The sequence below is a fragment of the Ornithodoros turicata genome, chromosome 8, assembly GCF_037126465.1.
Source record: "Ornithodoros turicata isolate Travis chromosome 8, ASM3712646v1, whole genome shotgun sequence".
Taxonomy (NCBI): Eukaryota; Metazoa; Arthropoda; class Arachnida; order Ixodida; family Argasidae; genus Ornithodoros; species Ornithodoros turicata.
In genome coordinates this window covers 28,592,237-28,615,052 of record NC_088208.1, presented here as the reverse complement: position 1 = coordinate 28,615,052, position 22,816 = coordinate 28,592,237, and the positions used below count along the sequence as shown (strand labels likewise).

General features: G+C 46.9%; 1 protein-coding gene across 2 annotated transcripts in view; it reads left to right on the top strand.

Annotated features, from left to right (window-relative positions):
* The window catches only part of LOC135366873 (serine/threonine-protein kinase 17B-like), a 108,005-nt gene continuing 85,189 nt past the window's right edge, over window positions 1-22,816 (top strand). The window contains exons 1-2 of one of the 2 annotated variants that reach the window (XM_064599830.1): window positions 1-371; window positions 21,722-21,839. In XM_064599830.1, the coding sequence (XP_064455900.1) occupies window positions 21,724-21,839 (116 nt within the window). In that variant the 5' untranslated portion in view covers window positions 1-371; window positions 21,722-21,723. Of the gene's footprint in view, window positions 372-18,818; window positions 19,089-21,721; window positions 21,840-22,816 lie in introns of those variants that run through there. The other variant, XM_064599829.1, reaches the window with a different exon arrangement.

The following is a 22,816-nucleotide window of genomic DNA, read 5'->3' as shown; positions in this document are numbered from 1 at the left end:
TGTGTTGTGGGGAGGTAGAGGAACGGCTTGCGACCGGTTATTATTTCAATGACCGTTGTGGCCGTTGGACGTACGTTTGCGAAAAGCACTATCGATTTGACGTGCTTACACGCTACCATGGCTTATTGTTTGCCTCCAGTGCCTCGCGTCTTTTGAGTGATAGGTTCGCGGCATCGCAGGTAACTGCCACCGTAGTTCCGTGCCGGTTTTGACTGTGCTCGTTTGCGTGCCTTTCCGACGTTGTTGTGTGTTCGAATCAACAGTGCCGGCTTCAACAGTTCTCTTTCCTCTGTTCGTCGCCAGCAGCGATTTGAGTTCACTCGGATTATTCTGGACACTTCTGAGCAAGCGTTACCCGTGAACTTTTACAAGTAAGTTTAAATATCGCTGTGACATGCGAGACGTTTTGAATTCTGTTTTGCATGCCCAAGACAACTGCGCCGTGAATTGAACTAGGTATGGTGAAATGTGGCGTACAATATGATCCATTCAAACATTATATTACGTGTTTGCAAATTTACGATGCAAGTTACGAGCGATAAAAAAAGTTTTACTTTGCGGGCAGCAGGGCTAGCGGTAGCTTGGGGATGCGTGATGCCGATTGCGATGCACTCCCCTAGCTTTTTAAATCGTTACCTGGAAGGTATGCAGCTGTCGCCCTCCGTCGTTACGTTGGCTAGACAGCCTCGTGAGTTCGGTTTATAGAATTTTTAGAAATATTTCACGCGTCGATCATTCATGGCAATCATGAGCAAATATTCACCGGGCTTATTTCCCGTTGGTATTTGCGACGAGTAAGGTACATCAACAGAACTACAGGTAGAAACACGTTTGAGTTTCGGTGATCGTTTTATAAAATGGAGATGAGAACACATGTGGCGCCGCATACACTGCAGTATTTCCAGAGAAGCACTTCAAGCGAGCAGGTGATTGCGTTTGTTGGGCACAAGGTACGAAGTGATCCTGTCGGAATTGGTATCACACCAACGCGTCATTATTCCTGCGCGTGTGTGTGTGTGTGTGTGTCCGTTTTGCTTATTTTTGTTGAGCTGCTGAACGAAGCGCATGGCCAACCTGTATGCAGCGCTTTTGTTCTCCCTGAAACTCATGGCTGTTTAATGCATGCTTCTTTCGCTCTTTTTGTTTCTCTCGTAAACTCCTAAATTTCACGGACGTTTGTAAGTTTGCAATACAAGTTCGCAAAGGCGTCAAACGCGCGGAACTTCTCGTTATCGCACGCGTCAATATCTCCGCTATCAGCCGATGCGGTTGTTGTTATTGTTAGAAGAAATGCCTCTGCGTGATTCGTCCACCAGTTTTATCGCACTGGCAGAACTTTTCCACAGCGGCGTTATCGATGGTTATCCTGCGGTGCGTGGAGAAATGCCTGGTGGTCAGGCACAGAAGCTTCGTACAGCATGATCCCGTGGTATGTCCCGAAGCGTGCACCTAGAAACACAGATCGCCAACTGGAATCTGGTTTTCTCCTATTGGCAACCTGCACACCGTTGCTCTCATGGAGTTTGCTAAGAAGCATGACCTCAATCGCGACTTATAAGTTTCAAGGCTCAGCAAGTACTTTCCTGAAATAAACTGTTATCCTTTTTTGTTTTTCGCGGCCTGCGCAACAGCTTCACTCGGGCCAGTACTAGTAGGGTCTGCAACATGGTATTTGTGATGCAGGGAAAATATATAGCTTTACAATGTTGCGACATCCTTCAAAGTATTTTCAGCTTGAAAACACCGTCTACATGCGCGAGTCGCCCCTAACGACAATGGCTCTATTATCTGTTTACATTTCACCTGGAGCAAGCACGGGCGTGCCCCTGGAGCTGTCAACGGGTGATGCCTATCTCACGCCTCGTTTGGGTTGTGTGTTTTGAGAGAAATCGAAAGTAAAAGCACGCTATTGCGCGCCTGAGAACTGCGATTCTGTCTCGCTTCGTGACCTAGGCCACATACCGTGCTCGTTTGTTGAACAGTGACTGAGTCATTCTTTTGAATGAGAGACATATAGCAGCAGTCGTCCCCGCTTGGTTAGCTTGCCAAAGCTTCTTCGAGCCTCAGTTCTTCTTCCTATTCATCTCCACTTTCCAGACGTTCGTCCTGGGCTTGTGGCGTGGTACTCAAAAATGGAGATTGAGAGATACTACTTTGAAATCCGTGTGAAAGACGTCGACATCGCGCACAATTGTTTTCTCTGTTTTCTAAGTCAGGTCCTGTACGGAATCGTTCTTCTTGCCCGCCTTGAATGAGCCTCACTGGGACGCAGGACATTCTGGATTCGAAGATCTATCTCTTCCAGTTAGTCTTCAAGACGACAGTTGGCGTGTCTCTTCAATTTTCAGTTGCTTTGGTGCCTTGCCATCCAGGTCGAGGCACTTACCCCATGCCCAGCTGTTCAAACGTGCATTGTTTCATTTTGCCGCACAAAAAGTTGTGGTTAATACCCGTGGGAGTTTGAATACCCGTTCCTAAATTTTGACAAGCGCGCAGTGTAGTACACTGTCCGCAAACAATAGAGTAGTGACCCGTGGGCTCTTTTGCACAACAACACTCTGGGGGAAACTTTGCAGCGCACTGTTGAGCCAGGTACATTTTGGGCAGGAGACCCGTCCATTGTGCGAGCGTCCTATACGGCGAGGATGACCGCTTCGCTCCTTTTGTGGCAGCGGCCGTGTGCGACTGGACTGCGGGCGACAAGCATTGTCTACCCTGTCGTCGCACGGTGGCCTGGTCACAAGGAATGGGACGATGATAGGAAGGCTCAAGGAAGTGCTTAGTGTAAAACTATTTATAACGTTGAAGGAAGGTGTGGTATTGTAGGGGTGCTCAACGAGCGTGTGAAGACGGGTTCTGACAGGTAATAAAGCTAGCACATGCCTTGACGTGTTTCAGTCGGGATTCGTTTGGCTTTGCTCCCCAACGAGCCAGTGTCGACTGAAAAACTTCCTTGAAACTTGTTTCATCGTGCGATGGGCAATTGAAAACCGTCCTCTTCATCCAACGGCTGAATTAAAGCCGTCATGTCATGCGAGACGCCGATATTTCGAACTGTTCGATATATCGGTGAGTGGCATTTCGCGGGGCTGGGCTTCGTTGGGTGTACTGGAAGTAAATGTTACCTGGCTTTAAAATGGACAGTCGCGCGCGGGAAAATGCCAACAGCGAACTTAGACTAACCTGGACATGACCGGCCGCTGAAATTTGGCTGTCCTTCGCTAAAACGACTTGGACAGACATCGAAAACCCGGGAATTTGGCAGGTTAAGTAGTAATATCGGATTTCTAAGCGCGGCATGGGTCATCTTACGAAGCAATCAAGCATTTTCCTTGTTTCGAAACCGTGAATGTCGAGATCGGGAATTTCGCAACCGGGATTATCGAGGTCCTCCCGGCTTCGTTTCTTTTTCTTCTTTAAGGTTTGAAGGGATTGTTCATTTGTGCAGCTGTGGGATTCTCAGGACTGAAGCACTTTTATCGCATTCATACTTTCCATGTATAGCTGCACTCAGTTATACTCGCATGCCGACGTAGTGCATTCAGATTCGACATTAACAACGAACATGAACATCGGTGACATATTTCGGCCCGCACATTTTCAAAGATGCTTACTTCTGTCTCGCTTGTATTTCTTTTCTGGCTGCAGCGTATAGGAATGGCAGGAATTTAATTCGAAGTGGCCTTCGGAGGAAAGTTTACAATGACCCAGTTCGTGTCGCCAGGTATATGCCGTGCAATGCAAACACCACGAACGACATTCTTCAGCCTCCACGATTTGCTGCGTCACGGAAATGCAGTTCGATTCTGCTTTGGCGTCAGGATAAGTCATGGCGATCACAGGCTTAACCATTCAGATTCAGATTTGCATAATGCGGGTTCCGTTGCAGCCTGGACGAGGATGACGTAACTCCAAGTTTTATGAAATGAAAATGGCTTACATAATGAAGCCCATTGCAACAGTTGCGAAGAGCTGAAGTCTGATTGCTGGATCGTAAAGATACGTTGGGCGACCTTGCCCCCTCTTCAGCCGTCTGTGCTCCCGATACGGTTGTCCGTTGTGCACTTACATCCATGTTGATCTGTTTTGTCACTGCTCTGACTCACTTTGCACTCGTCGGTCGCTTTTTATGTTCCAAATTGCCAGAGATAAGATACACAGGGTCATGACTCATGTGGGAGAAGCAGGTTAGGGTCAACAAAGTGCGTGATAAGCTGCTTGTATGGGAGTTCTTCTTTCTCGGCTGCCGTCCTGTGCTGTGCTTCAAGCCCGGTCTAGAGTATCCCACAGCCGTTAAATGATGATACCATGAGTTGTTTTCCCCGCTGAGTTCCATAATGTACAGTACAATGTAGTACATCCTTTACCAGCACCATAGTGATTAGGATGAGCGCTTTCCACGCTGAGACTGGGAGGGGGCGCGGGTTCGAATCCTGTCACCGGTTGTGCTGTCTGAGGTTTTCCCTGGGTTTTCCCGAAGACTTTCCCGACGAATGTCGGCACAGGACGCATACTAACCCTCCCCCACTCCTTCCTGCTGTCCTCTCACCATCTGTCCACATCTGTACGCTGCTCATAGCCACAGTTGCTTCGCGGTGCTAACATGGAATTAAAAAGAAGTACATCCTAATACACACCAGTGCGACTACGACTTCGGACGTGAGGTCTCTGCTTCGGCCTACTCATATAATCTTATCTTACCTAATCTTATAATCTATCAACCTCATATCTCATCTCATCAGCCTACTCTCACGGGATCGCTGGATGTTCTACTTTTCGATGGTATCGCAGTGTCATTTAATAATTCAGCCGCTCGTTTTCGTGAAGCGTATATAGTGTAGTGTGCCGGTGTGGGTTGAGCCTAGAAGCGAACGAAGGGCGAACGGAAGGACAAATGCAACGCAACGCACGTTTGATTAAAGCGGCCGTGTGCCTTGCGGGGCGTCGACGATTGCTCACCAAAAAACTGCTGAGGCTGGACAATTGCTCACCACAGAACCGTTGAAGCCGGACAATTACTCACCGCCTCTTTCACCACACTTACTTATTGTGATTTTATTTCGCGTTTATGGCGTTTGACGTTTTTTATGTTCGCTGAACTTCTTTTTTAGCTGTCTAAGTAGCAGAAGCGTATACGAAGAGGGGAGTCAAGTCCTGTAGATCACATAAACAAAATACAGAAACCGACACTGAAGATTTTTGTTTAAGTTTAATTTTACTTTACTCCACGCGAAAGCTTGTACAAATTAAACTTAAACAAAAATCTTCAGTGTCGGTTTCTGTATTCTGTCTAAGTAGCATGAAATAAGTCTAGGAAATTCACCAGTGAAGAGGGTGAGGCGAGAGGCAGGCACGCCTGAAGCGTCTTTGTCAGGACCTGCGTCCATGGGGCGTTCCTATAGGAATTTTTTTTCCAATGGGAATTTTTTCCACGTTGCCCCCCCTCTCGGTACTCCCATGCCTGCGTCACCAGGATCTTCCAAGACACAAGTCGGGGGAGATTTAAGAGCACATTACTATTTAACCACTCAAATCCACGAATTTTCTATGTCTGTCCAAGTCGGTTTGACGAACGCAAGCCACATTTTAGCGCCCGATTGGCTTAGCAGGGCGGAACAGTAACATGAACTGTACGCTGAACTGTAGGCTGAACAGTACGCATTACGTTAGCCCAAGTTCAGTGTTTGCATTGCTATGTCCAGGTTAGTTCGCTTTTGACAGCTTCCTGCGCGCGACTGTGCATTTTATAATCGGATAACATTTATTTACAGTGTTTATTTTGCAACGGGAATTTCGATCACTTTATTTCGAGGTACACCCAAGTTTAGCTAACATAAAAAAGTCAAGTATGTGAGCGTTATCAAACAAGAAATAAAATCACATCACATAAAAACGTGAAATAAAATTACATATAAGTGCGCTGAAAGAGGCGGTGAGCAATTGTCCTAGATCCGTGCTTCGCAAACTCGAGCCAGTGCAACTTTTTCTGCGCGAAAACGACCAGCTGAATTCGCTATAAAAGTAAGTTCTACACTGGGCGAAGCAATAATTTTTCTGCTGGCAACTTGTTTGTCCCCACATGGTATCCGGGAGTGTATAACTTCTGAGCGGCGTCGGAGGGAAGCCCTAGAAAACCGAAACCTTGAAAGTCGGACATGCTTGTTTCCGTTTCTATATAGCAGGTCGAGATACGTTTCCCTCTTGGCAAGAGTTTACTATTGTTCCATATTGTGTCTGATAGCGCCCCGACCTCCATAAAACTATGTTTTGGTCGCATGCCACGGTTCGCATGACGTCATCCGTACGAGAGCGCCACTGCCGCTAGCAGATTTGCCGCGATAATGTATAGGTCCTCAGGTTCTGACTGGTCCAGGTCTTCACCCACATCGCATTCACCGTACGTTTTGGTATTTCAACGTTACTGTACTGTATTAATACGGCAACCCAAGTAATTTCCATGTTTTCAACGAAAATAGTCCTCCAATTGCTCTAATTGAAAATATAGTCTCGCAAGATTGCTTGGTCCCTGGCCACATTCAGCCCACCAACACTCTGCCCTCAAAGCTCTCTTACCTTTCTTTATGCCATAGGGCTTCGATCCTTATTGTGAAGGGGTTCATTATTTCATTTCTCGCATCACCACCAGCAACGGGGTAGAGTATTGCCCCTGGCTATGAAGCTCAACATTCATCATCTCGCAATAAAGTTGTTGTTGTTGGTCCTCTAAATAGTGTAAAGGGAGAGCTAACGGAAACTGGAACCAAACTTCGAGGGACCCACATCATGGCGGCGGTCTCGCCTTTTTTCGAAGCTAGTGCCCTCTGTCGGAATGACGTCAGTGAATAAACCCTATACAAGAAAGAAATTGCCTAACTTTCGACGTTCTACAGAGTAACGTCAGCACACATGCACGCAGGCAGGCAGACAGGCACGCGGCCAAGTTTATACGTCGGCCCACGCTGTCCAAATTTACGTCGGGCTTCCAGCTTAGCTGTGAAAATTTTGACTGAGTATACACGCTGACACGTAGTCCTCTGCGTGCCCAGAATGTATGAGCGAGACGCGGAAGAGGCTTCGAACTCCGCTGACTTTACAAACAGATGACGTCAGGGGGTTTGCTGACGAACATCCTTGTCCTGCGTATAAGGGGAATGCCAGACATTCACTCGCCGTCTTTTTCGCTTGCTGAGAGGAGGCTAACTGAGTTGTGCCTGACACATTCTTACGAGCACTGACTTCTTCGTTTGACGTGCTTAAAGCCCGCACAGTCCTGACAAAAAACAAACGAAGCCACGTGCTTTCTTACGATGCTCAGAGCCATCGGATTGGATTGCTAGAGTTATCGTTGTCACGACGACGTCACCGTAAGGAACTTCCGGTTTCTTTTATAACAATCGGTCGATACAGAATTTACTGGCTTTATCATGACTTTATAAAATAGTATTCAACAATCATTATACCCCACATCACACGTCCTCGTGATGTCCAACGAGTTGCGGTATACGCCTTCGTCATCGTGAAACCGAAACCGGATGTGATCTTGCCGATCGTGTGTGCGTTGCTTATCTCAAAAATGACGGCGCTTTGCTGGGCGGAGTTTGCATTTTGCGTCTGCACGTAGCTTACACTGCAACTACAACTCCTAATTTCAAAATAAATAAAACTAATAAATTAATAAACCGACGATAATGGGAAGGCCTATAGAGTGTTTTTTAATTGTGTGTTAGCGCCGCGAAGCAACTGTGGGCATGAGCGCCGCACAGATGTGGACAGATTGAGATAGGACAGCAGGAAGGAGTGGCAGAAAGGGAGGTTAGTATGCGTCCTGGGTCGACTTCAGGGGGAACTGTGCCGACAATCGTCTGGAAAGGTCTTCTGAACACCCAGGGAAAACCTTAGACAGCACAGCTGGTGCAAGGAACCCACCACCCCCCCAGTCTTCAGCACGGACTCGGCTACTCTGCAAAAATGTTTAGATGGGTGGAATTGTACGTCACGATTAAGACTTATGAAGTGTGACTAAACTTCGTGTCGAACGAACAAAGTCGATAGAGTTTGAAATCAGGCGAAATTAATCGCCATACGAAACGACGACAAATTATTTGGAATTTTCAGTTGTCATTCTACACCACTCTGCTGTTCATTGCTTTTCTTAATCTAGGCCCTCCAACGCAACACAACTAAAACATGGTCCCCTTCGAAGGTCTCTCTTAGCAGGCTCTGTCGATCGGTTCCCTCACGTATAGCTCTTTTTTTATTACCTAATTGCAGGCTACGTGGGAGAGGGTGGTAATGACAACCTTCCGTCGCTTCCTGTCAGAATGGTCGTGGTCCGTAGTAACCTTGGCAGAAGCATATTTCCGCCGCAGGCCACAGCCAAAGGTCGCTCTTCGTGCTCCGTGTAACTGGATCCAGGACAAGCAGCTCGCCCAGCCGCCGTCGCTGCAGCTGTGTCGCGGCGGCGACACTGCAATCTTTATAGCGGCGACGACGACTGCATGGGCCGACGCCATATTTCGGAAATATGTTTTATGAGTCCCAGATTGATTGCGTGCCACGATAAGCTATAAAATGGGCCCCACCAGACACAGGAAAGAGGCATGTGTTTCGGTGGTTACCATGCTTATTGTGTCGATAGTTGAGCTTATTTTAGCCGCGTGTGTTACTTTCTGGGGAGCATGTAGTATACTTCGGGACAAGTGAACTCCTACGGGTCAGCTCTGCGCGCGAATCGAAAGGCGTCTGTGATTGACTTTGGCCGGTTCATGGCGCCTCCGAGTTACAACGTAGTGCCCCGGCATGCTTCAAACTGTAGCTTCTACACTAATCGGGTGTACCTCGAAATAAAGTGATCGAAATCCCCGTTGCAAAATAAACTACCATAAATAAATGTTATCTGACTATAAAGTGCGCAGTCGTGCGCGGGAAACTGCTGACGGCAAACTTAGACTAACCTGGACATAAAAATGCAAACACCGCACTTAAACTAACCTAATAATGAACTAACCAACATGCTGCTCAGTCTTGTCCGACCTGCTAAGCCTAACGGCTGCTACAATGTCGCATTCGTTCGCCTAAACGACCTGAACGAACATCGAAAACCCGTGAATTTGAGTGGTTAAATAGTGATGTAGTGTTTTTAAACACGGCATATGATCTTACGAAGCAATCGAGCATTCTCCTTTATTTTCCTGTTTCGCGGACGAATGAATTTCACGCATTTTACGCTTGTCTCATCCTACAGTTGCCAATACGAGGAATTTCAAGAATGATCTAATCAGCCAACAATACAATAATGAATTTCAAGTTCGGGGATTTCGCTACCGGGCATATGGAGGTCCACCCGCTATCGTGGCACGGAAACACTCGTCGGACGCGACGTACTTAAAACACATTTGCATGTCTTTAAAGCAGTCACATCAAATTACGGCTGCTGATTACGATACGGCTGCTGAAAGAATTGCTATATGAAGCAAGCGACCTGGTGACCACTCCGCATGCCTGGCGTCCGCCATCATCCCTCTCTCAATGTGCGGGCTACATTCTCCGCTGGCGGAGATTTACCTCTGTGACTGTGACTCCCCGAACGGGGATTCTCCCGGCACACCCTATCATTCCCCAAAATCTAGGAAAAACCTCCCAAAAATACGTGCACGAAGGCCAAAATACCTTCCAAAGAGGCCAAAACGCTAGCAAACATGGGTGTCACAACCCCCTCCCTCTCACACCCAGGGTGTCGAACCGAAAGGTTATTTGTTCCGGTTTTCGTTTCGGTTCAAAGAAAACGGTTCAGTTCCGGTTCAGCTCCGGAGTAAACAAAAAATAACGGTTCGAAACGAGTTCGAACCGGTTCAGTTTCGCATGGTGTAAGGAGAATGGATTGCAGCGAAAATAATCCCCTTTATTCTTTATTTTTCTTTTATTTTTATTCCAACTCCCTTTATTCTTTCCAACAGAGAGAGAGAGAAATAAAGAGAGAGGGTCCAACCATGTGGCTTACAGACAAAAACAAGGAGCCCGTCTTGCGCTCTGGCACATTGTTGTAATGTGAGGTTTCTGAAGTTTCCTACCCAAACACCCATGGATGCCATGTATTGTGCACTTGAGGTCTTGCGTTACATACCCTTGAGGGCCAAATAGTTCAATTTTCCATTTGGACCGAAAACATATTTTCGAAAACCGAAAACATATTTTCGGTTCCACTCCGGAGCATAAAATTTTGTTTCGGTTTTCGTTACGTTCCGGTTCGTCCGAAAATAACGTCTTTTTTTTTTTTTTTTTTTTTCACTTCAGGTTTTTGGTTTGCCCCGAAACCCTGCTCACACGACTTACCTACTTCCGTCCACGTCTGTATGCCTCTCTAAGCCACAGTTGCTTTGCGGCGCAAAGAACGAATGTCGCGAGCATACAAAAATCCTCTAGAAAGAGGTCGACTTGTTCCCAGTGGTATTTGCGGATTGTTCTTCATTACTGAAAGCACCGTCGTTTAGCATTTCGCTCCGTATACATGGCCATCTTTAGTGGGGGTTTGTCCTTGAAAGTGTGCCTTTGCGACGCCGAAAGGGCAGTCTATTTGTATCTTCAGCGAGACGGGAAAGCGGAAAGGAATGAATGTGATAAGCCGTCCGATGGCATGCGCTCAGTCCCAGTTTCCTGTGCTGAGTGTTCACAGCTGTTGACGCTCCGCATTGCCAAAACAATCCGGGAGTTCTTTAAACCCTGAAGGCGTTGATGGCCTTGCCTTTCCGAAGGAGTTGTTGAAGCCATGCCAAGTCCCGTTATGTGTTCCGGGCAAGACTATGGACGCCATCGTTCATCGTCGCTTCTGGCGCTGCCGTTCTGATTTGAGAGTTACTGTGCATGCAGCATATCGATCCTTGGTCTTTGGGCCGAAGTCCACACACGTCTGAGCTTCTTCGTTTCTTCCTTTTCTTTTTTTTTTTTTTTCGCCAGAACTAAAGGGGGCCTGATAATCAGTGTGTTGATACAGCAGATCATGGAAGGAGATGATCCACCAAGTATCACTCTATTCTGGAGTTGCAGATCTTTAACTGGTTCGAGCACTGACAATCCTTGAACCAGACGAACGTTTCGTGTAGACGCAACAAAACACGAGGTTCAGAACCAGCAAACAGCAGAAGTAGGCCCTATAGAGAGTAGAAAGTATGCCTTCTATCACTGTTTCTGCAGTCCTTTATAACCTCCATTCTACAGACTTACATTCCTCGATTGTCCAATAAGCCTTCTCGCCGGTTCTGGAGCCTTGTGTTGTGTGATCTATTCGCAGAGTCTCTCCTCGCTCTGAACAAAATGTTTCCAGTCTCAGTGTCAAACCAGCCAGTTTGCTATATCCTTCTTGCATCAACAACTTCGTTGAAGTATTTTCGCATGAGTAACATTCATACAACGTTGTAAAGGAGATAACTCTACACAATTTTCTTTCACGTACCGCTATTACAGAACGGGGGGAAAGGGAGCTCAGGCGGGTGACGCGACTTCTGCGAGCCCCCTCACCGGCTCATTTGCAATAACGTCTGGCTCCCGTAGCTTTCACTAGCACGCTGTCCAAACGCGAGACGCTGCAACTCAAGTGAAAATGTTCCCGTCCACGTTCACCATCAGCGTGATCCATTATGGGACCGCAAATAACACCTCGACTGCAAAGGCGCGCCATAACGAATGAGTGGAGACGCGTAAATCCTTTTCCGCCGTCTGTGCTGAAGGAAGCACTGAGGCTGTAATTCCCGAAAAAAAAAGAAAAAAGAAAAAAAAAGAACGACCGTTTGCAGACGATGGCATCGCGCATCCATCTATAGCTTGCCGCTGGTGTGTGTTCTTGTCTCGGTGTGGTTGCGAGGCAGGTCGTTTCCGCTGGAGGGGCGACCTTGAGTCACAGCTATGAGTCATAGCCTGTGCATCTGCTGGGAGGCGATAGGCAGCAGGTGTTCACCCGATTTGACGGTTGGAACCGAGGGTGGGTGCTGCACATGTCACTCGGTTTAAACGTCGTTAGTGCAAAGATGGATCACTTCATAATGGCAGTTGTGGCTTTTGCGAAGCTATATAACAAGTCCAATTTTTTTTTTAAAACCACGAGGCGCGCTCCTGTAGGTTTAAAAGAAAGCCGTTGCGGCATTGTGTTCTGCCACTCAAGCCATTGCGTTGTACTGACGCATGATCCTTCGTATACTCAACGAGGCAGTAGCACTGTAGGTACTGGGTATTTTGGAGAATATATTAAGTTTTTGAAATTCAGTGCATTATATTCAGTAAAATAGTCAATTCATTTGAATATATATTCAACGTAAAATTTATTCTATTTTTACGGCACTGGTTGGTTGGTTTCGTGTGTTCGAGGCCACACCTATCCAAAGCAACGGTGGTCGTAACTTCTTTGTCTTGTCAAGCATGGTACGCACTGGGCCTTTACGCAACTGGCGCATCTAAAGGTCTTCGCGGTGGCACGATCTATTGCGAACCTGTCGCTTACTGGATAACTTCTTCGTCTGTTCTGCAGTTGCTGTTGAATGTAACCGCCCGTTTCTGACCTGTCTTTCGCATTGTGTACCATAACTGCTCATAATCCGAAGAACTACAGCTCTGAAGATATGGAAAGCGTGTCAATGTGCTATGACGTCATTCGGAGGGAGCTTGAAGCCTACGTGGGCGCCATCTTTGTCGGGCAAACAAACAGCTCGCCCACGTGACGGTTGTAAAACAATTTTTCACTCGTAGAGTTGCTCTTATAAGTTCAGACAGGTAGACATAGAGATCTGGATCTCTGAGTCAGCAGGACGGTTGCAGTTCTCCTACGCGATCTTTCCCGCGAAGTCAGTGAAACGTGAAACTGCGTTGCCTGCCTTCTCTTTATCTCGGGTTTTGTTTGCCTCTTCTGATATCGAGTAAGAGGGGGCACAAAAATATGGGCTTGCTAAGGCGAGGCACTTAAGGTTGCCCTTACAGAAGGCAAGATATGCCCTTGTTTTCAAGTGGTAAGCCTTACTTATTTCCCCCACGTGTCATTTCATTGAATAGACTGTCGTTTCTTGTCTTACAGATTAATTTATTTCATTATTCGCTTCATCTGGTATTTTACGGTGGCATACCCTGCTTCTTGCTGACTAGCCCAGAATACGACAAACAAGGCCGTCCTGGTGTGATATATGATAAATAAATGTAGCCCATGTATATTTCTTTATATTCAACCGTGAACCCTTTAATTTGAACTCGCATCTATCTCTTCAATTATTTTTTTTATTGCGTGTTGGCGCCGCGAAGCAACTGTGGCTATGAGCGGCGTACAGACGTGGACATATGGAGAGAGGACAACAGGAAGGAGTGGGGGACAGGGTGGTTAGTATGTGTCCTTGGCCGACTTCACGGGGAACTGTGCCGACATTCGTCCGGAGAGTCTTCGGAAAACCGAGAGAAAATTTTTATGTATCAATTTTTTATTTGTCTCGTGTAAATGTAATGTTGTAAATGTAACGTGTAAACGGCACTGATGTAAATTGGCCACATTTCAACGGTCGACGGCTTCATAATCAAGCCTCGCTGCATCTCAGGACCTTTCTTTTTTCCTTCTTTTTTTACGTCACAGTCGGCGGCCCGTCCAGTTCATTCCGCAACTTAAAACTGACATAAAGAAAGCATCCTGCACAGTTCGTCTGCGTAACTCCAAAACTGAGCCTCCCAGATCAAACGGGCGCAGGCCAGACCACGTCGTCCGACTGTCGGCGGTACTCGTTCCCCCTCGTAATGCTCTTGCTCCTTTTTAAAAGACAATGGCAAATGCACACGGACTGGCGACCTCCGTTGGAATGCACTCTATCTCTCGGGCCGCGCTCTTTGATACACAGAGGGAGGGGAAAAGGTTACGGGATTGGGGTCGATATCGACGGCTGTCGTCTCGTAAAATCATTATATCGTCCTCTCCATACTTCATCCACGGCCACGTTTAGCTTCCGGGTACGTATCTACTGTGTGCGTGCCGTCTGTTTTTACTCCGTTCTCTTTTTTTCCGAGATTTTACGATGTTCCTCTCTGTCGAATGTCTTCAGGAATGCACTTCGCGGTCTCCTGCTACGAGCTGTAGTCCGTCTGCGGAATTGAGTGTTGAGCAACCCTTTACATCGCGATAGAAGGTAAAGCTGTTTCTTTTTGTCCCTGGCAGTCACGCTCATTGTTTGCGCTCTGTAAAGCGGTTCCAACTGTTTCTTTGATGGAAAGACGGGGATGCAGTGAAGGCCACCTGCTTTCGTTTCAAACGGTTTAGGGCATTGTCTGTATCTCGTGATGTGCAAGAAATACTGGTCGAATTGACGTGTACAGCTTTTTAAGAACGCGTGTTGATGCTTCTCCTGTCCTGGTGGTGACGGTGAAAGCGGTAAAAGGGCTCGCCGTCGTCGGCCTCACAGGTGTGGGCAACTTCACGACTGACGCTCTGGGGGACTGTGCCGACATATATCTGAAAGCGTCTCCTGTCCTGCCTATGCCTAGCCTGTGATCGGAGTCAATGGTGTGACGTCCCTGGTAAGTCTGTTTTGGAGCCTGCTTCATGCGTCCAGCCTGTTAGTAAGGCCGAGACGACGGCGAGTTGATAGTTCTCGTATATAATCGGTTGAACGTAATTAGCCAAGTCGTTGTTCTATTCAACGTCAGCTGCCTCGAAGACATTTATATCCGCCCTGTTTCAGCAGCTGGTTTCTTCAGGGACTACACGTAAGGTCGACCCCCGTTTGATCAAGACCGATCGTTTGACAACTCGTCGATCCGTCATTAAGGCTGCAACCTGGCTTTGTTCCATTCAGCGAATTGTAAAAAAAAAAAAAAATTAAAACGCAACGGATGTCCAAGCAGTTCGGCTCCGAGCCACTGTGTCCATAGAAGTGTTATGAAATCTGCCGCCGTGATTATAAAGCTTGCGAAGGACACGCGGTTCGTTGCTTCTCCTATAGTGCAGGGTGAAGAAGGTTGACCCAAATCGGTTGTTGCTGGTCGAAGTAGAGAGAGATTATAAACAATTCAATATTCACGGGAGCAATCATGTCTGGAAGACAGGAGTAGGTCGTTCAGTGGGAAAGGACACCACTTCGATTCGATTTCAACGTCGCTAGGTCCATTAAGTCACGCAAAAAAAGTTAAAAAAATCGTATGCAGGGGGTTGTCTGTACCAGCGAAAGCAATGCTCCTGCAGCGAATTAGCGTTCCCTGGGAATGTTCCATTGTTGTCGCGCAGCGCGACTGGTGGGAAAAAGAAACGGGAAACGGATTCGATTGCTGTCTTGTTCTTCGCTTGTTTTAAAACGCCGCGCGGAGCTGTGGGAACGGCGTCATCATCCGATGTGGCTGGGGGTCACGTGGGTGCGTTTAAGTCTTCGACGACTGCGTGCCGCTCTGGGTACTCAGCCTGGATACTCACTGGGGCGCACGCCCTCGTTTGCAATTCAATTCAATTTGTATATTTTTACTGCGATCATGAACACCCAGGATAGTAATAACTATAGCCGAGTGTATCAAAGCATGCACTCGGTGGTTGTAGCCAAGGCCGTGCTGAAGACTGGGAGCTGCTGGGTTCGAATCCTACCCGGTTGTGCTGTCTGGGGTCTTCCCTGGCCTCTCCGGTAGACTTTCCAGCCGAATGTCGGCACAGTTCCCGCTGAAGTAGACCCAGGACGCTTACCGTACCCCATGTCTCCAACTCCTTCCTGCTGTCCTCTCTCCATCTGTCCACGTCTGTACACCGCTCATACACACAGTTGCTTCGCGACTCTAACACGGATATATTTTTTTTTAATGAAGAAGTGAGGATTCTCGAAACTTTCCCCCATCGTTGTTCAGGATGTCATGGAGTAACCCTGGACACCAGTGCCGTGCACTTGGCGCTCTTCTTTCCTTTCTGAGGGCCACCGGCCTCCTTCACGAACTGTTGGGATTTCCTTCCCTCGTCATCCTTTCATGTGAACCTTTTTGGAAAGGGGTAGGGTCCTGCACTCAACGCAGGGAAACATCCCACATCACCATCATCCATTCATCTATGTTGTTGTTGTTCAGGATGTGTCGGGGACCACATGTTTCTATACTTTGTGGAATACACGGTGACTCTGCAACTGAGCCGGTCTCAAGGCCGCAATGTAGGTTTTCGTGCCTTTACACTCCACTTATTTCAATGTGAGTACCTTTCCCTGTTGATCGAGAGCAGCTGAAAAAGCACAGAGGCGATCCGCACTCCGTTGCAGGCTGAGCGTCTGCCAGGCAGGTGCTTCCGACAGACTCGACACGGCTCGCGTCGCGCGAAGTATATACACCTGCGCTCACCTTGGCGACGCCAATTATATTCGGCAACACACGTGCACTTCTAGAATTCCACGCTTCCCATCCGTAACTATTTTACAGCTCCGGTCAACCTTAATAATAACACAGAAAAAAATAAAAAATAAGTGGTCTCGTTCCGGAACGCGATTACAGCAACCCTTGGGGGTCATGAGGAAATGTCAATTGAACAAAAATTATTCTGTTAGTTTAACGCGAGGATTTTGTTCACTTAACATTCCCCCAGTTCTCCGAGGGTGGCTGCTGGGAAATGAGACCTACTTTTTTTTTCAGTGTTATCATTAAGGTTGACTGGAGCTGTACAGTGTGCCATAGAAGGAATGCCGGGCGACCATACCGCGCGACTACCTCCACTTTCACTGCCTCCGTCAACAACCGTGCACGAGTAAGCGCCTGAGGAACGTGCCCGTCGACGGAGTGAAAAAAAGCTCCAGTGGCGAAGTTTTTCGTCTAGGGCGCCCCGAAATTCGGCTACCGCCGGCCGACGACCTGCGTCAATCGCGTTGGAGGTCAGGGTCTTGCTTTCCCGCGGCCTTTTTCCTCGCGACGTTTACCCTCTCTTTTTCCGCCCCAATCTTGTGCCCTCAGCGTTTCAGACATATCTGGGCTGATGGTTTCGACTGCGGTGACTCATACCGTTGGGATGACTGGGGTGGCTAATAGGAGGTATGAGAATAGAACAAGGGGGGGGTTCAAACACGGGGATGTATGATTTGCAGCTTAGTCATGTCTGTGCAATGTCGTTTCGAGCTGCCCATAATGCGTCGTGCTGACAGTCACTGAGTGTTTTTGAATGTTTCCAAATTTGCGTGCAATGTGAGGATGACGAATGTCGTAGGATATTTGACTGCGTCGATTCTGTTGCAGCTTTCGAGCGGTGGGATCTCAGTGTCAAACGTATCTTTGGCACTTCGCATTGCGCAATACAGATTTCGTGAGCCACGCAGTCAGTCTCTAATACCCTTGTCACACGGGCACATTTACGGCCTTTTATCTCAACTGTTTTATTAGATAGGGCAACGAGTTCGATGCCGCAGAGAGCGCGAAACAGTGCTGCGTGAATGTTTTCTATTTCAATTGTGGAATTTCCAAAAGGCTTTGAGATAAGAGGTCCTGAATGTGCCCGTGTGTCATGGGTATAAATTGTATGCCATTTAAAGCTGTACATCTCCCTTTCAGCTGATCTGAACCATGTTTTCAATGTGTAGTCTCACACTAGGGCTGACTTGCTTCCCATCGCATTAAACGCATTGCACCAACATGAATCGGATACACCGATCGTCGCTTTATGTTGCTATACCGACGAGAATTGCTGAATAAGTTCCTAACTGCAGATTGTAGAATTTACGGTATCTAATCCAGCTGTATTGTGTGGCCTTGGGCTACAGTCGAACGTCGAAAGACAAGCAAAGTGCAGCCATAATGTGCAGATAACGTAATACCGTCAAGATGGAGACACAAAGCAAAGCAAGGTGTTACCACACCACACGGGTCTTGCTGGTTTTTACAAGTTGGTCTTGAATACGTGAATCTGTACAACCCTGAAAAGTCCTATTTTATCATATTTGTTTTTATCTTTGTTGTGTGCGAGTTTCGGGTAGCGATATCGCCGAGAAGAGGATGAACATATTTCTCAGGAAAAAAAAACTTCCTGGCACTTGAGAGCGATACGCATGATTACGTGAACAGGGGCTCAGAGAAATGTAACTGGTAGCAGCCTTAAAATAAAAAACATTCCCTTTCGCGCAGCTGATATATAACATCCCCGTTGTATCAGCCTCATGGCTGTTATTCATTAGAAGGAAGAAACAAATCAATTTTCCCAGAACGAGCTTCTCGGATGAAATATTGCGAAGATTGCTTTCCTGGTTCGTGTCCTCAGATATCTGTGTCTCTTCTTTCCCCCGCATTTTTTTCTGCAAATAAACATGTTTGCGCAGACATATTTTTTTGGCACGCCCACCTTTTCAAAACCCGATATCCCCCCGTTAGAACCAACGCAGCGGACTCTCTAAATTGAAATCTGTCCAAGATAGACACGGCGCAGCAGCTCAGCAGAAACAAGGCCATTGCCATCATAATCCGTCTTCTGGTATGCCGGAATGTTTTCCCACCTACTTGCTGATATTCTATAGTTAGCGCCATCTCTCGACTATCTCCCACGATTTCACCTTCAGACTAACCGTTTAGCTTTTTATTATTTATACGTCTAGCAGCCTAGCAGATTTTTCAGCTGTGCGTGTCTCTGACTCACAGTTCCCGTATCTGACCATGTTTGCTCTTTCTGCGCGTGAAATACAGAGAACAGAGATTTTGCAACAGTGCCAGCGATATTAACAGGGGCTAGCTCACTCTCACTGTGTGGCGCCTTCCACGGTTGCCTACCGTTATTTTGCTCCGGTTTTTTTTTTTTTTTTTTAAGGGGGCGATGTCAGCAAGTGCGGGACCCGGGGTGGATATTTCTGGCAACGAAGGTCTGCTCTTGGAGACTCGCAGATCTCTCTTCGCCGGGCGCAGTCCGAGCTGGCGGGGCTCACGGGGCGGACGTTTCCCTTACATTGAAGAAATTGCTGCTAGTTTGTCGCTTTCCCATAGTTTCCATAGTTCGTCACCACCGTCCGCCCTGTGGATCCTCGTCGTCGTTAGTGGTGTGAGTGCTGAACGTGCCCCTCGGTGTTTCTTGTGACCCTCTACTTGAGGCACCGTGAACCTTGTTGTATACGCCATGGGAAAAGGTGGAGACATGGACGACAACGGTAGGTTAGCATGGAGAACTTTGTGTTGACGTGTCAGTATACCTACTCAGTGCTGAGATAAGAAGTTATCTTCGTCACCTTCGTCGTCTTATGGCAGTTCCTGAGTTAGCGGTCCTATATGACTCCGCGACTTTCCTATATGGTCCTATATGGTTCCGCTAGTTTGCTCCATCTTACTCATTCGATGGGGGGGGGGGGGGGTTGACATGTATTTATTATAAAAAAGAGAGAGAAGGGAAATGTTCACAAGGGGGATGGAAAGGTGGAGGACTCATTCGGCTTCCCTTTCATACCCTTTCATAATCTCCTCTTCACGATAGGCTAAATTATGTTTTGTCTCGTGTAGCATGTTAAATTGAACGCGAATGTGTTGCTTACCTGTCCTTACAACATTTTCTTCACAACGTTTCGTAGTCGCAGACACACATGTGATGGTCTGTTATTTGGACGCATGCTACCCGTAGTACTTACCTCTATACCATCGGAGGGCGATGTCATCAAAAACTATGTCATCAAGGGAACGGCGATACCATTCGCCATCACGTAACGATGAACGTTACTTCTAAGTGTTTCGAATTGCGAAACCAGACACTACACGTCGCTCTATACGTCAGTTCGCAATTTCAAACTAAGAAATTTCAAAGTAAAACAGTTTATTCACACCAAGTAACACCCATGCTTATGAAAAGATGACTGAAGCAAGCGAACTGATGAATGTTTATGTAAATCTCTCGGGGGTTTTACATTACGCATATACCCATACTTAATTTTGTCATTGCTCTATATAATTGTTTGTACGTGCCAGCCGTTGAAAGTTCTTCATTAGGCAGTATCAACTCGTTTGCAATGTGGATTATGGGAATTCCTCACGGACCGTCGTACAGTCAAAAGTTCTTCATTCATTATTATTATTATTATTATTTTTTTGTGGGCGTGCAATAACTGAGACAATACCTACGCCATTGTTTATGGATTACTTCTAGCACGTGATTATATGTCACCTGCTATTCTGGCACGTTGGTCACGACTCAGTATATCTGTATATACCGTCAGCACTTCGCAGTTGCCTGTATTTTCCAGTTTCTCTCTCCTATAGTTGCACCTCTGTAATATTTCTGTGTTTGATATCGAGGAATGATATTGAACACAGATATTAGATGGATACAGTAGATAGATAGCGCTGAGGGTCCGAAGTTGGGGAAGTCGGTACATGACAAGTTCACACCGCCGCAGCCAGTTTCTGGCTGCGGCGGTGTGAAGATAGATAGCGGATAACCATCGATGAATTATTGATGTGCCAAAAAAAATCATCATCATGATCATCATCACCATCGATGAATAATCCGGCACGCGAGGAAGCAAGCGCAGCTTCCTCGGTCGCGTAATTTATTGATGGACGTTCGACCTTGTTTCCGTGCGGTCTTCCTGTTTCGGCGGAAATTTTTCCCGACTTTGTTCGCGCTCATTTCTAGTGACGTGTGTGGGTCGCATGCACTGTGCCGTTTCCTGGATGCAATGCGTTCCGGCATTCTGAGCGACAGTACCGTGTCGGTCTCGTTAATTAGGCCTAATTAGGCTTATTCTAATCGGACGCATCGTGTTCGTGCGACAAGGTATACCACTTTCGTAGAGTACAGGAGTTGAGATTTATTTGATGAAGATAACGTCAGATGAAAGGATAGCTTGCTAAGGGAGTTAAAAGCTGACGAAAAAATCGCTAACGATGTCAGCACGAACAGGCGTTTGTCTTATTATTTTGGAAGGCAGTTAGCCTTATTAATTAACTATTCTTATTGGTTAGGAAGACACGCATGTGCGTTTCATGTTGAATTCATGTTTTGAACGTTGAAAGATGTCATATTGCACGCGGGCATTTTTATGGCGTACGGGCGCGATTGCTGGATGTGGAGATTCTGGCTGCACAAGTGTGGAGCTGGCGGCTGCAGCTCACTTGTAGCAACAAGTGGTGGTTCATAGCACATATAGCACCAGCGGCTGGTGGGCTTAATGATTGCGCGACGACAGTAGAAGGAATGAAAAATCAGAGGTGACTATGAAAGGATTGAAATCGTGCGGTTGGTCTCAAGGTACTCGTACACCAGTGATGGAACACACCACTTGCTTCTCTATATTTTTTCTTTTTCAATCGATCAATTCACCCACAGTTTCCTTTCACCAATGTCTTCTTTTCCACATTCGGCTGACCAGGTGTAATGACATTGCTGATATCGTGTATAAATTGACCTGCGCTAGTAATGGCTACTGGAATAATACGTCGTCCCCTCCGTCTTGGCATCGACCCGTACATGGGAAAAGTTAAAAGCACCTACGCAGCTACATTAATTCTGCCGACGATAGAGTGGTATGTCGTGCATAGAGCGATGCTTCACAAACGATGGCCTTCCATTTTTCCTGCTCACGTCATTTGAATAGCATGGCAAGCATTCCATAAACGCAGCCTCATGCGTCGGTTTTGCTTTCCCTTTCCTTTTTTTGTGTCTCGTGCACGACGAAGTAGCTGAATGTTTATGAATGGTGTAGAATTATGTAACCACTTGCGTGGTACCACCTGTCCGTTGCCAGTAACACTTTACGTGCAAGGATTGATGGATGAAAATTGATTTCTCACGCAGAAATGACCAACAGCCACCAGCAAGGGTTCCTGTCGGAGGCCAATTGTCCTGTCAAGGTCACCGTTCGGTCGGACCCCATCACAGACCACTACATCATTGAGCCCAGACCGTTTGCAAGGTGAGTTCCCTGAGAGATTTTTTGTCTCATGTATCCCGATGATGATTGAAAGGAAAAAAATGTATCCTGTTCAAGCTTGTTGTATACTCCTGTCAAACAGGCACACTTAATGCCTTAAGGTGCTAAGCCCGCTAACGAAAACTGTGATTGCAGCGATATAAGGCCTTCGCGGAGAAACTGAGTTCGCAAAACTCCGCGAACTCCAGCCTATATACTCTCGGACGCAGAAGGAAACGTGATATTCTCGACAGCAGGCACAATCGCCCATGCGCGCTAATTGTCTTGCCGGCAAAACTGGACTACGCTCCGCAATATTTCGCGATCGCCTCCAAATTTTTGCACATCAGAGGGAAAGGCTTCGTCGACAGAAACGGAATCTACAACGCTTACAAATATATAGAAGGAAATATATCGGAAACCTCCAGGCTCCAACAGTGCGTCCTGTTCACCAGCAGATTGCTATTGAACTGCAAACATCGGAGTTTAAAGAAATACTGCAGCAGGTACACAGGAAGATCGAAAATTTAGCCCTAGAGTATGAATTTACATGTACATGAACATACTCGTACCTTGCCGTTGAAGCCCAAACCAATTCATAATTTTCTGTTGCTGTGCTGTTTTTATCTTCCTTTTGTTTGTTTGTTTGCTTTCGGGAAAAGCAAGCCTATATCACTGCTAACCTTTCCCTTCTGTTTCTCTTTTTTTTTTATCAGCATTAAACATATCCCCTCCCCCCAAACCAACAAGGAATGACATCACCATAATTGACCTTTGCCATTGCCACCTGGCGGCGTGCTACCGCGAATACCGCCAACATACCAGCTGCGGTCTTTCCTCAAGCCCCATAGTCACGACTCTGTGCGTCATGGAGGCATGATGCAACGTATAGGCTCCACATGATGTCATTCCAGGAATGGATAGAAAGTCTCCCGATTCCCTTGTTGCAACAGACAGCATCGCGTTTCACGGATGCGATC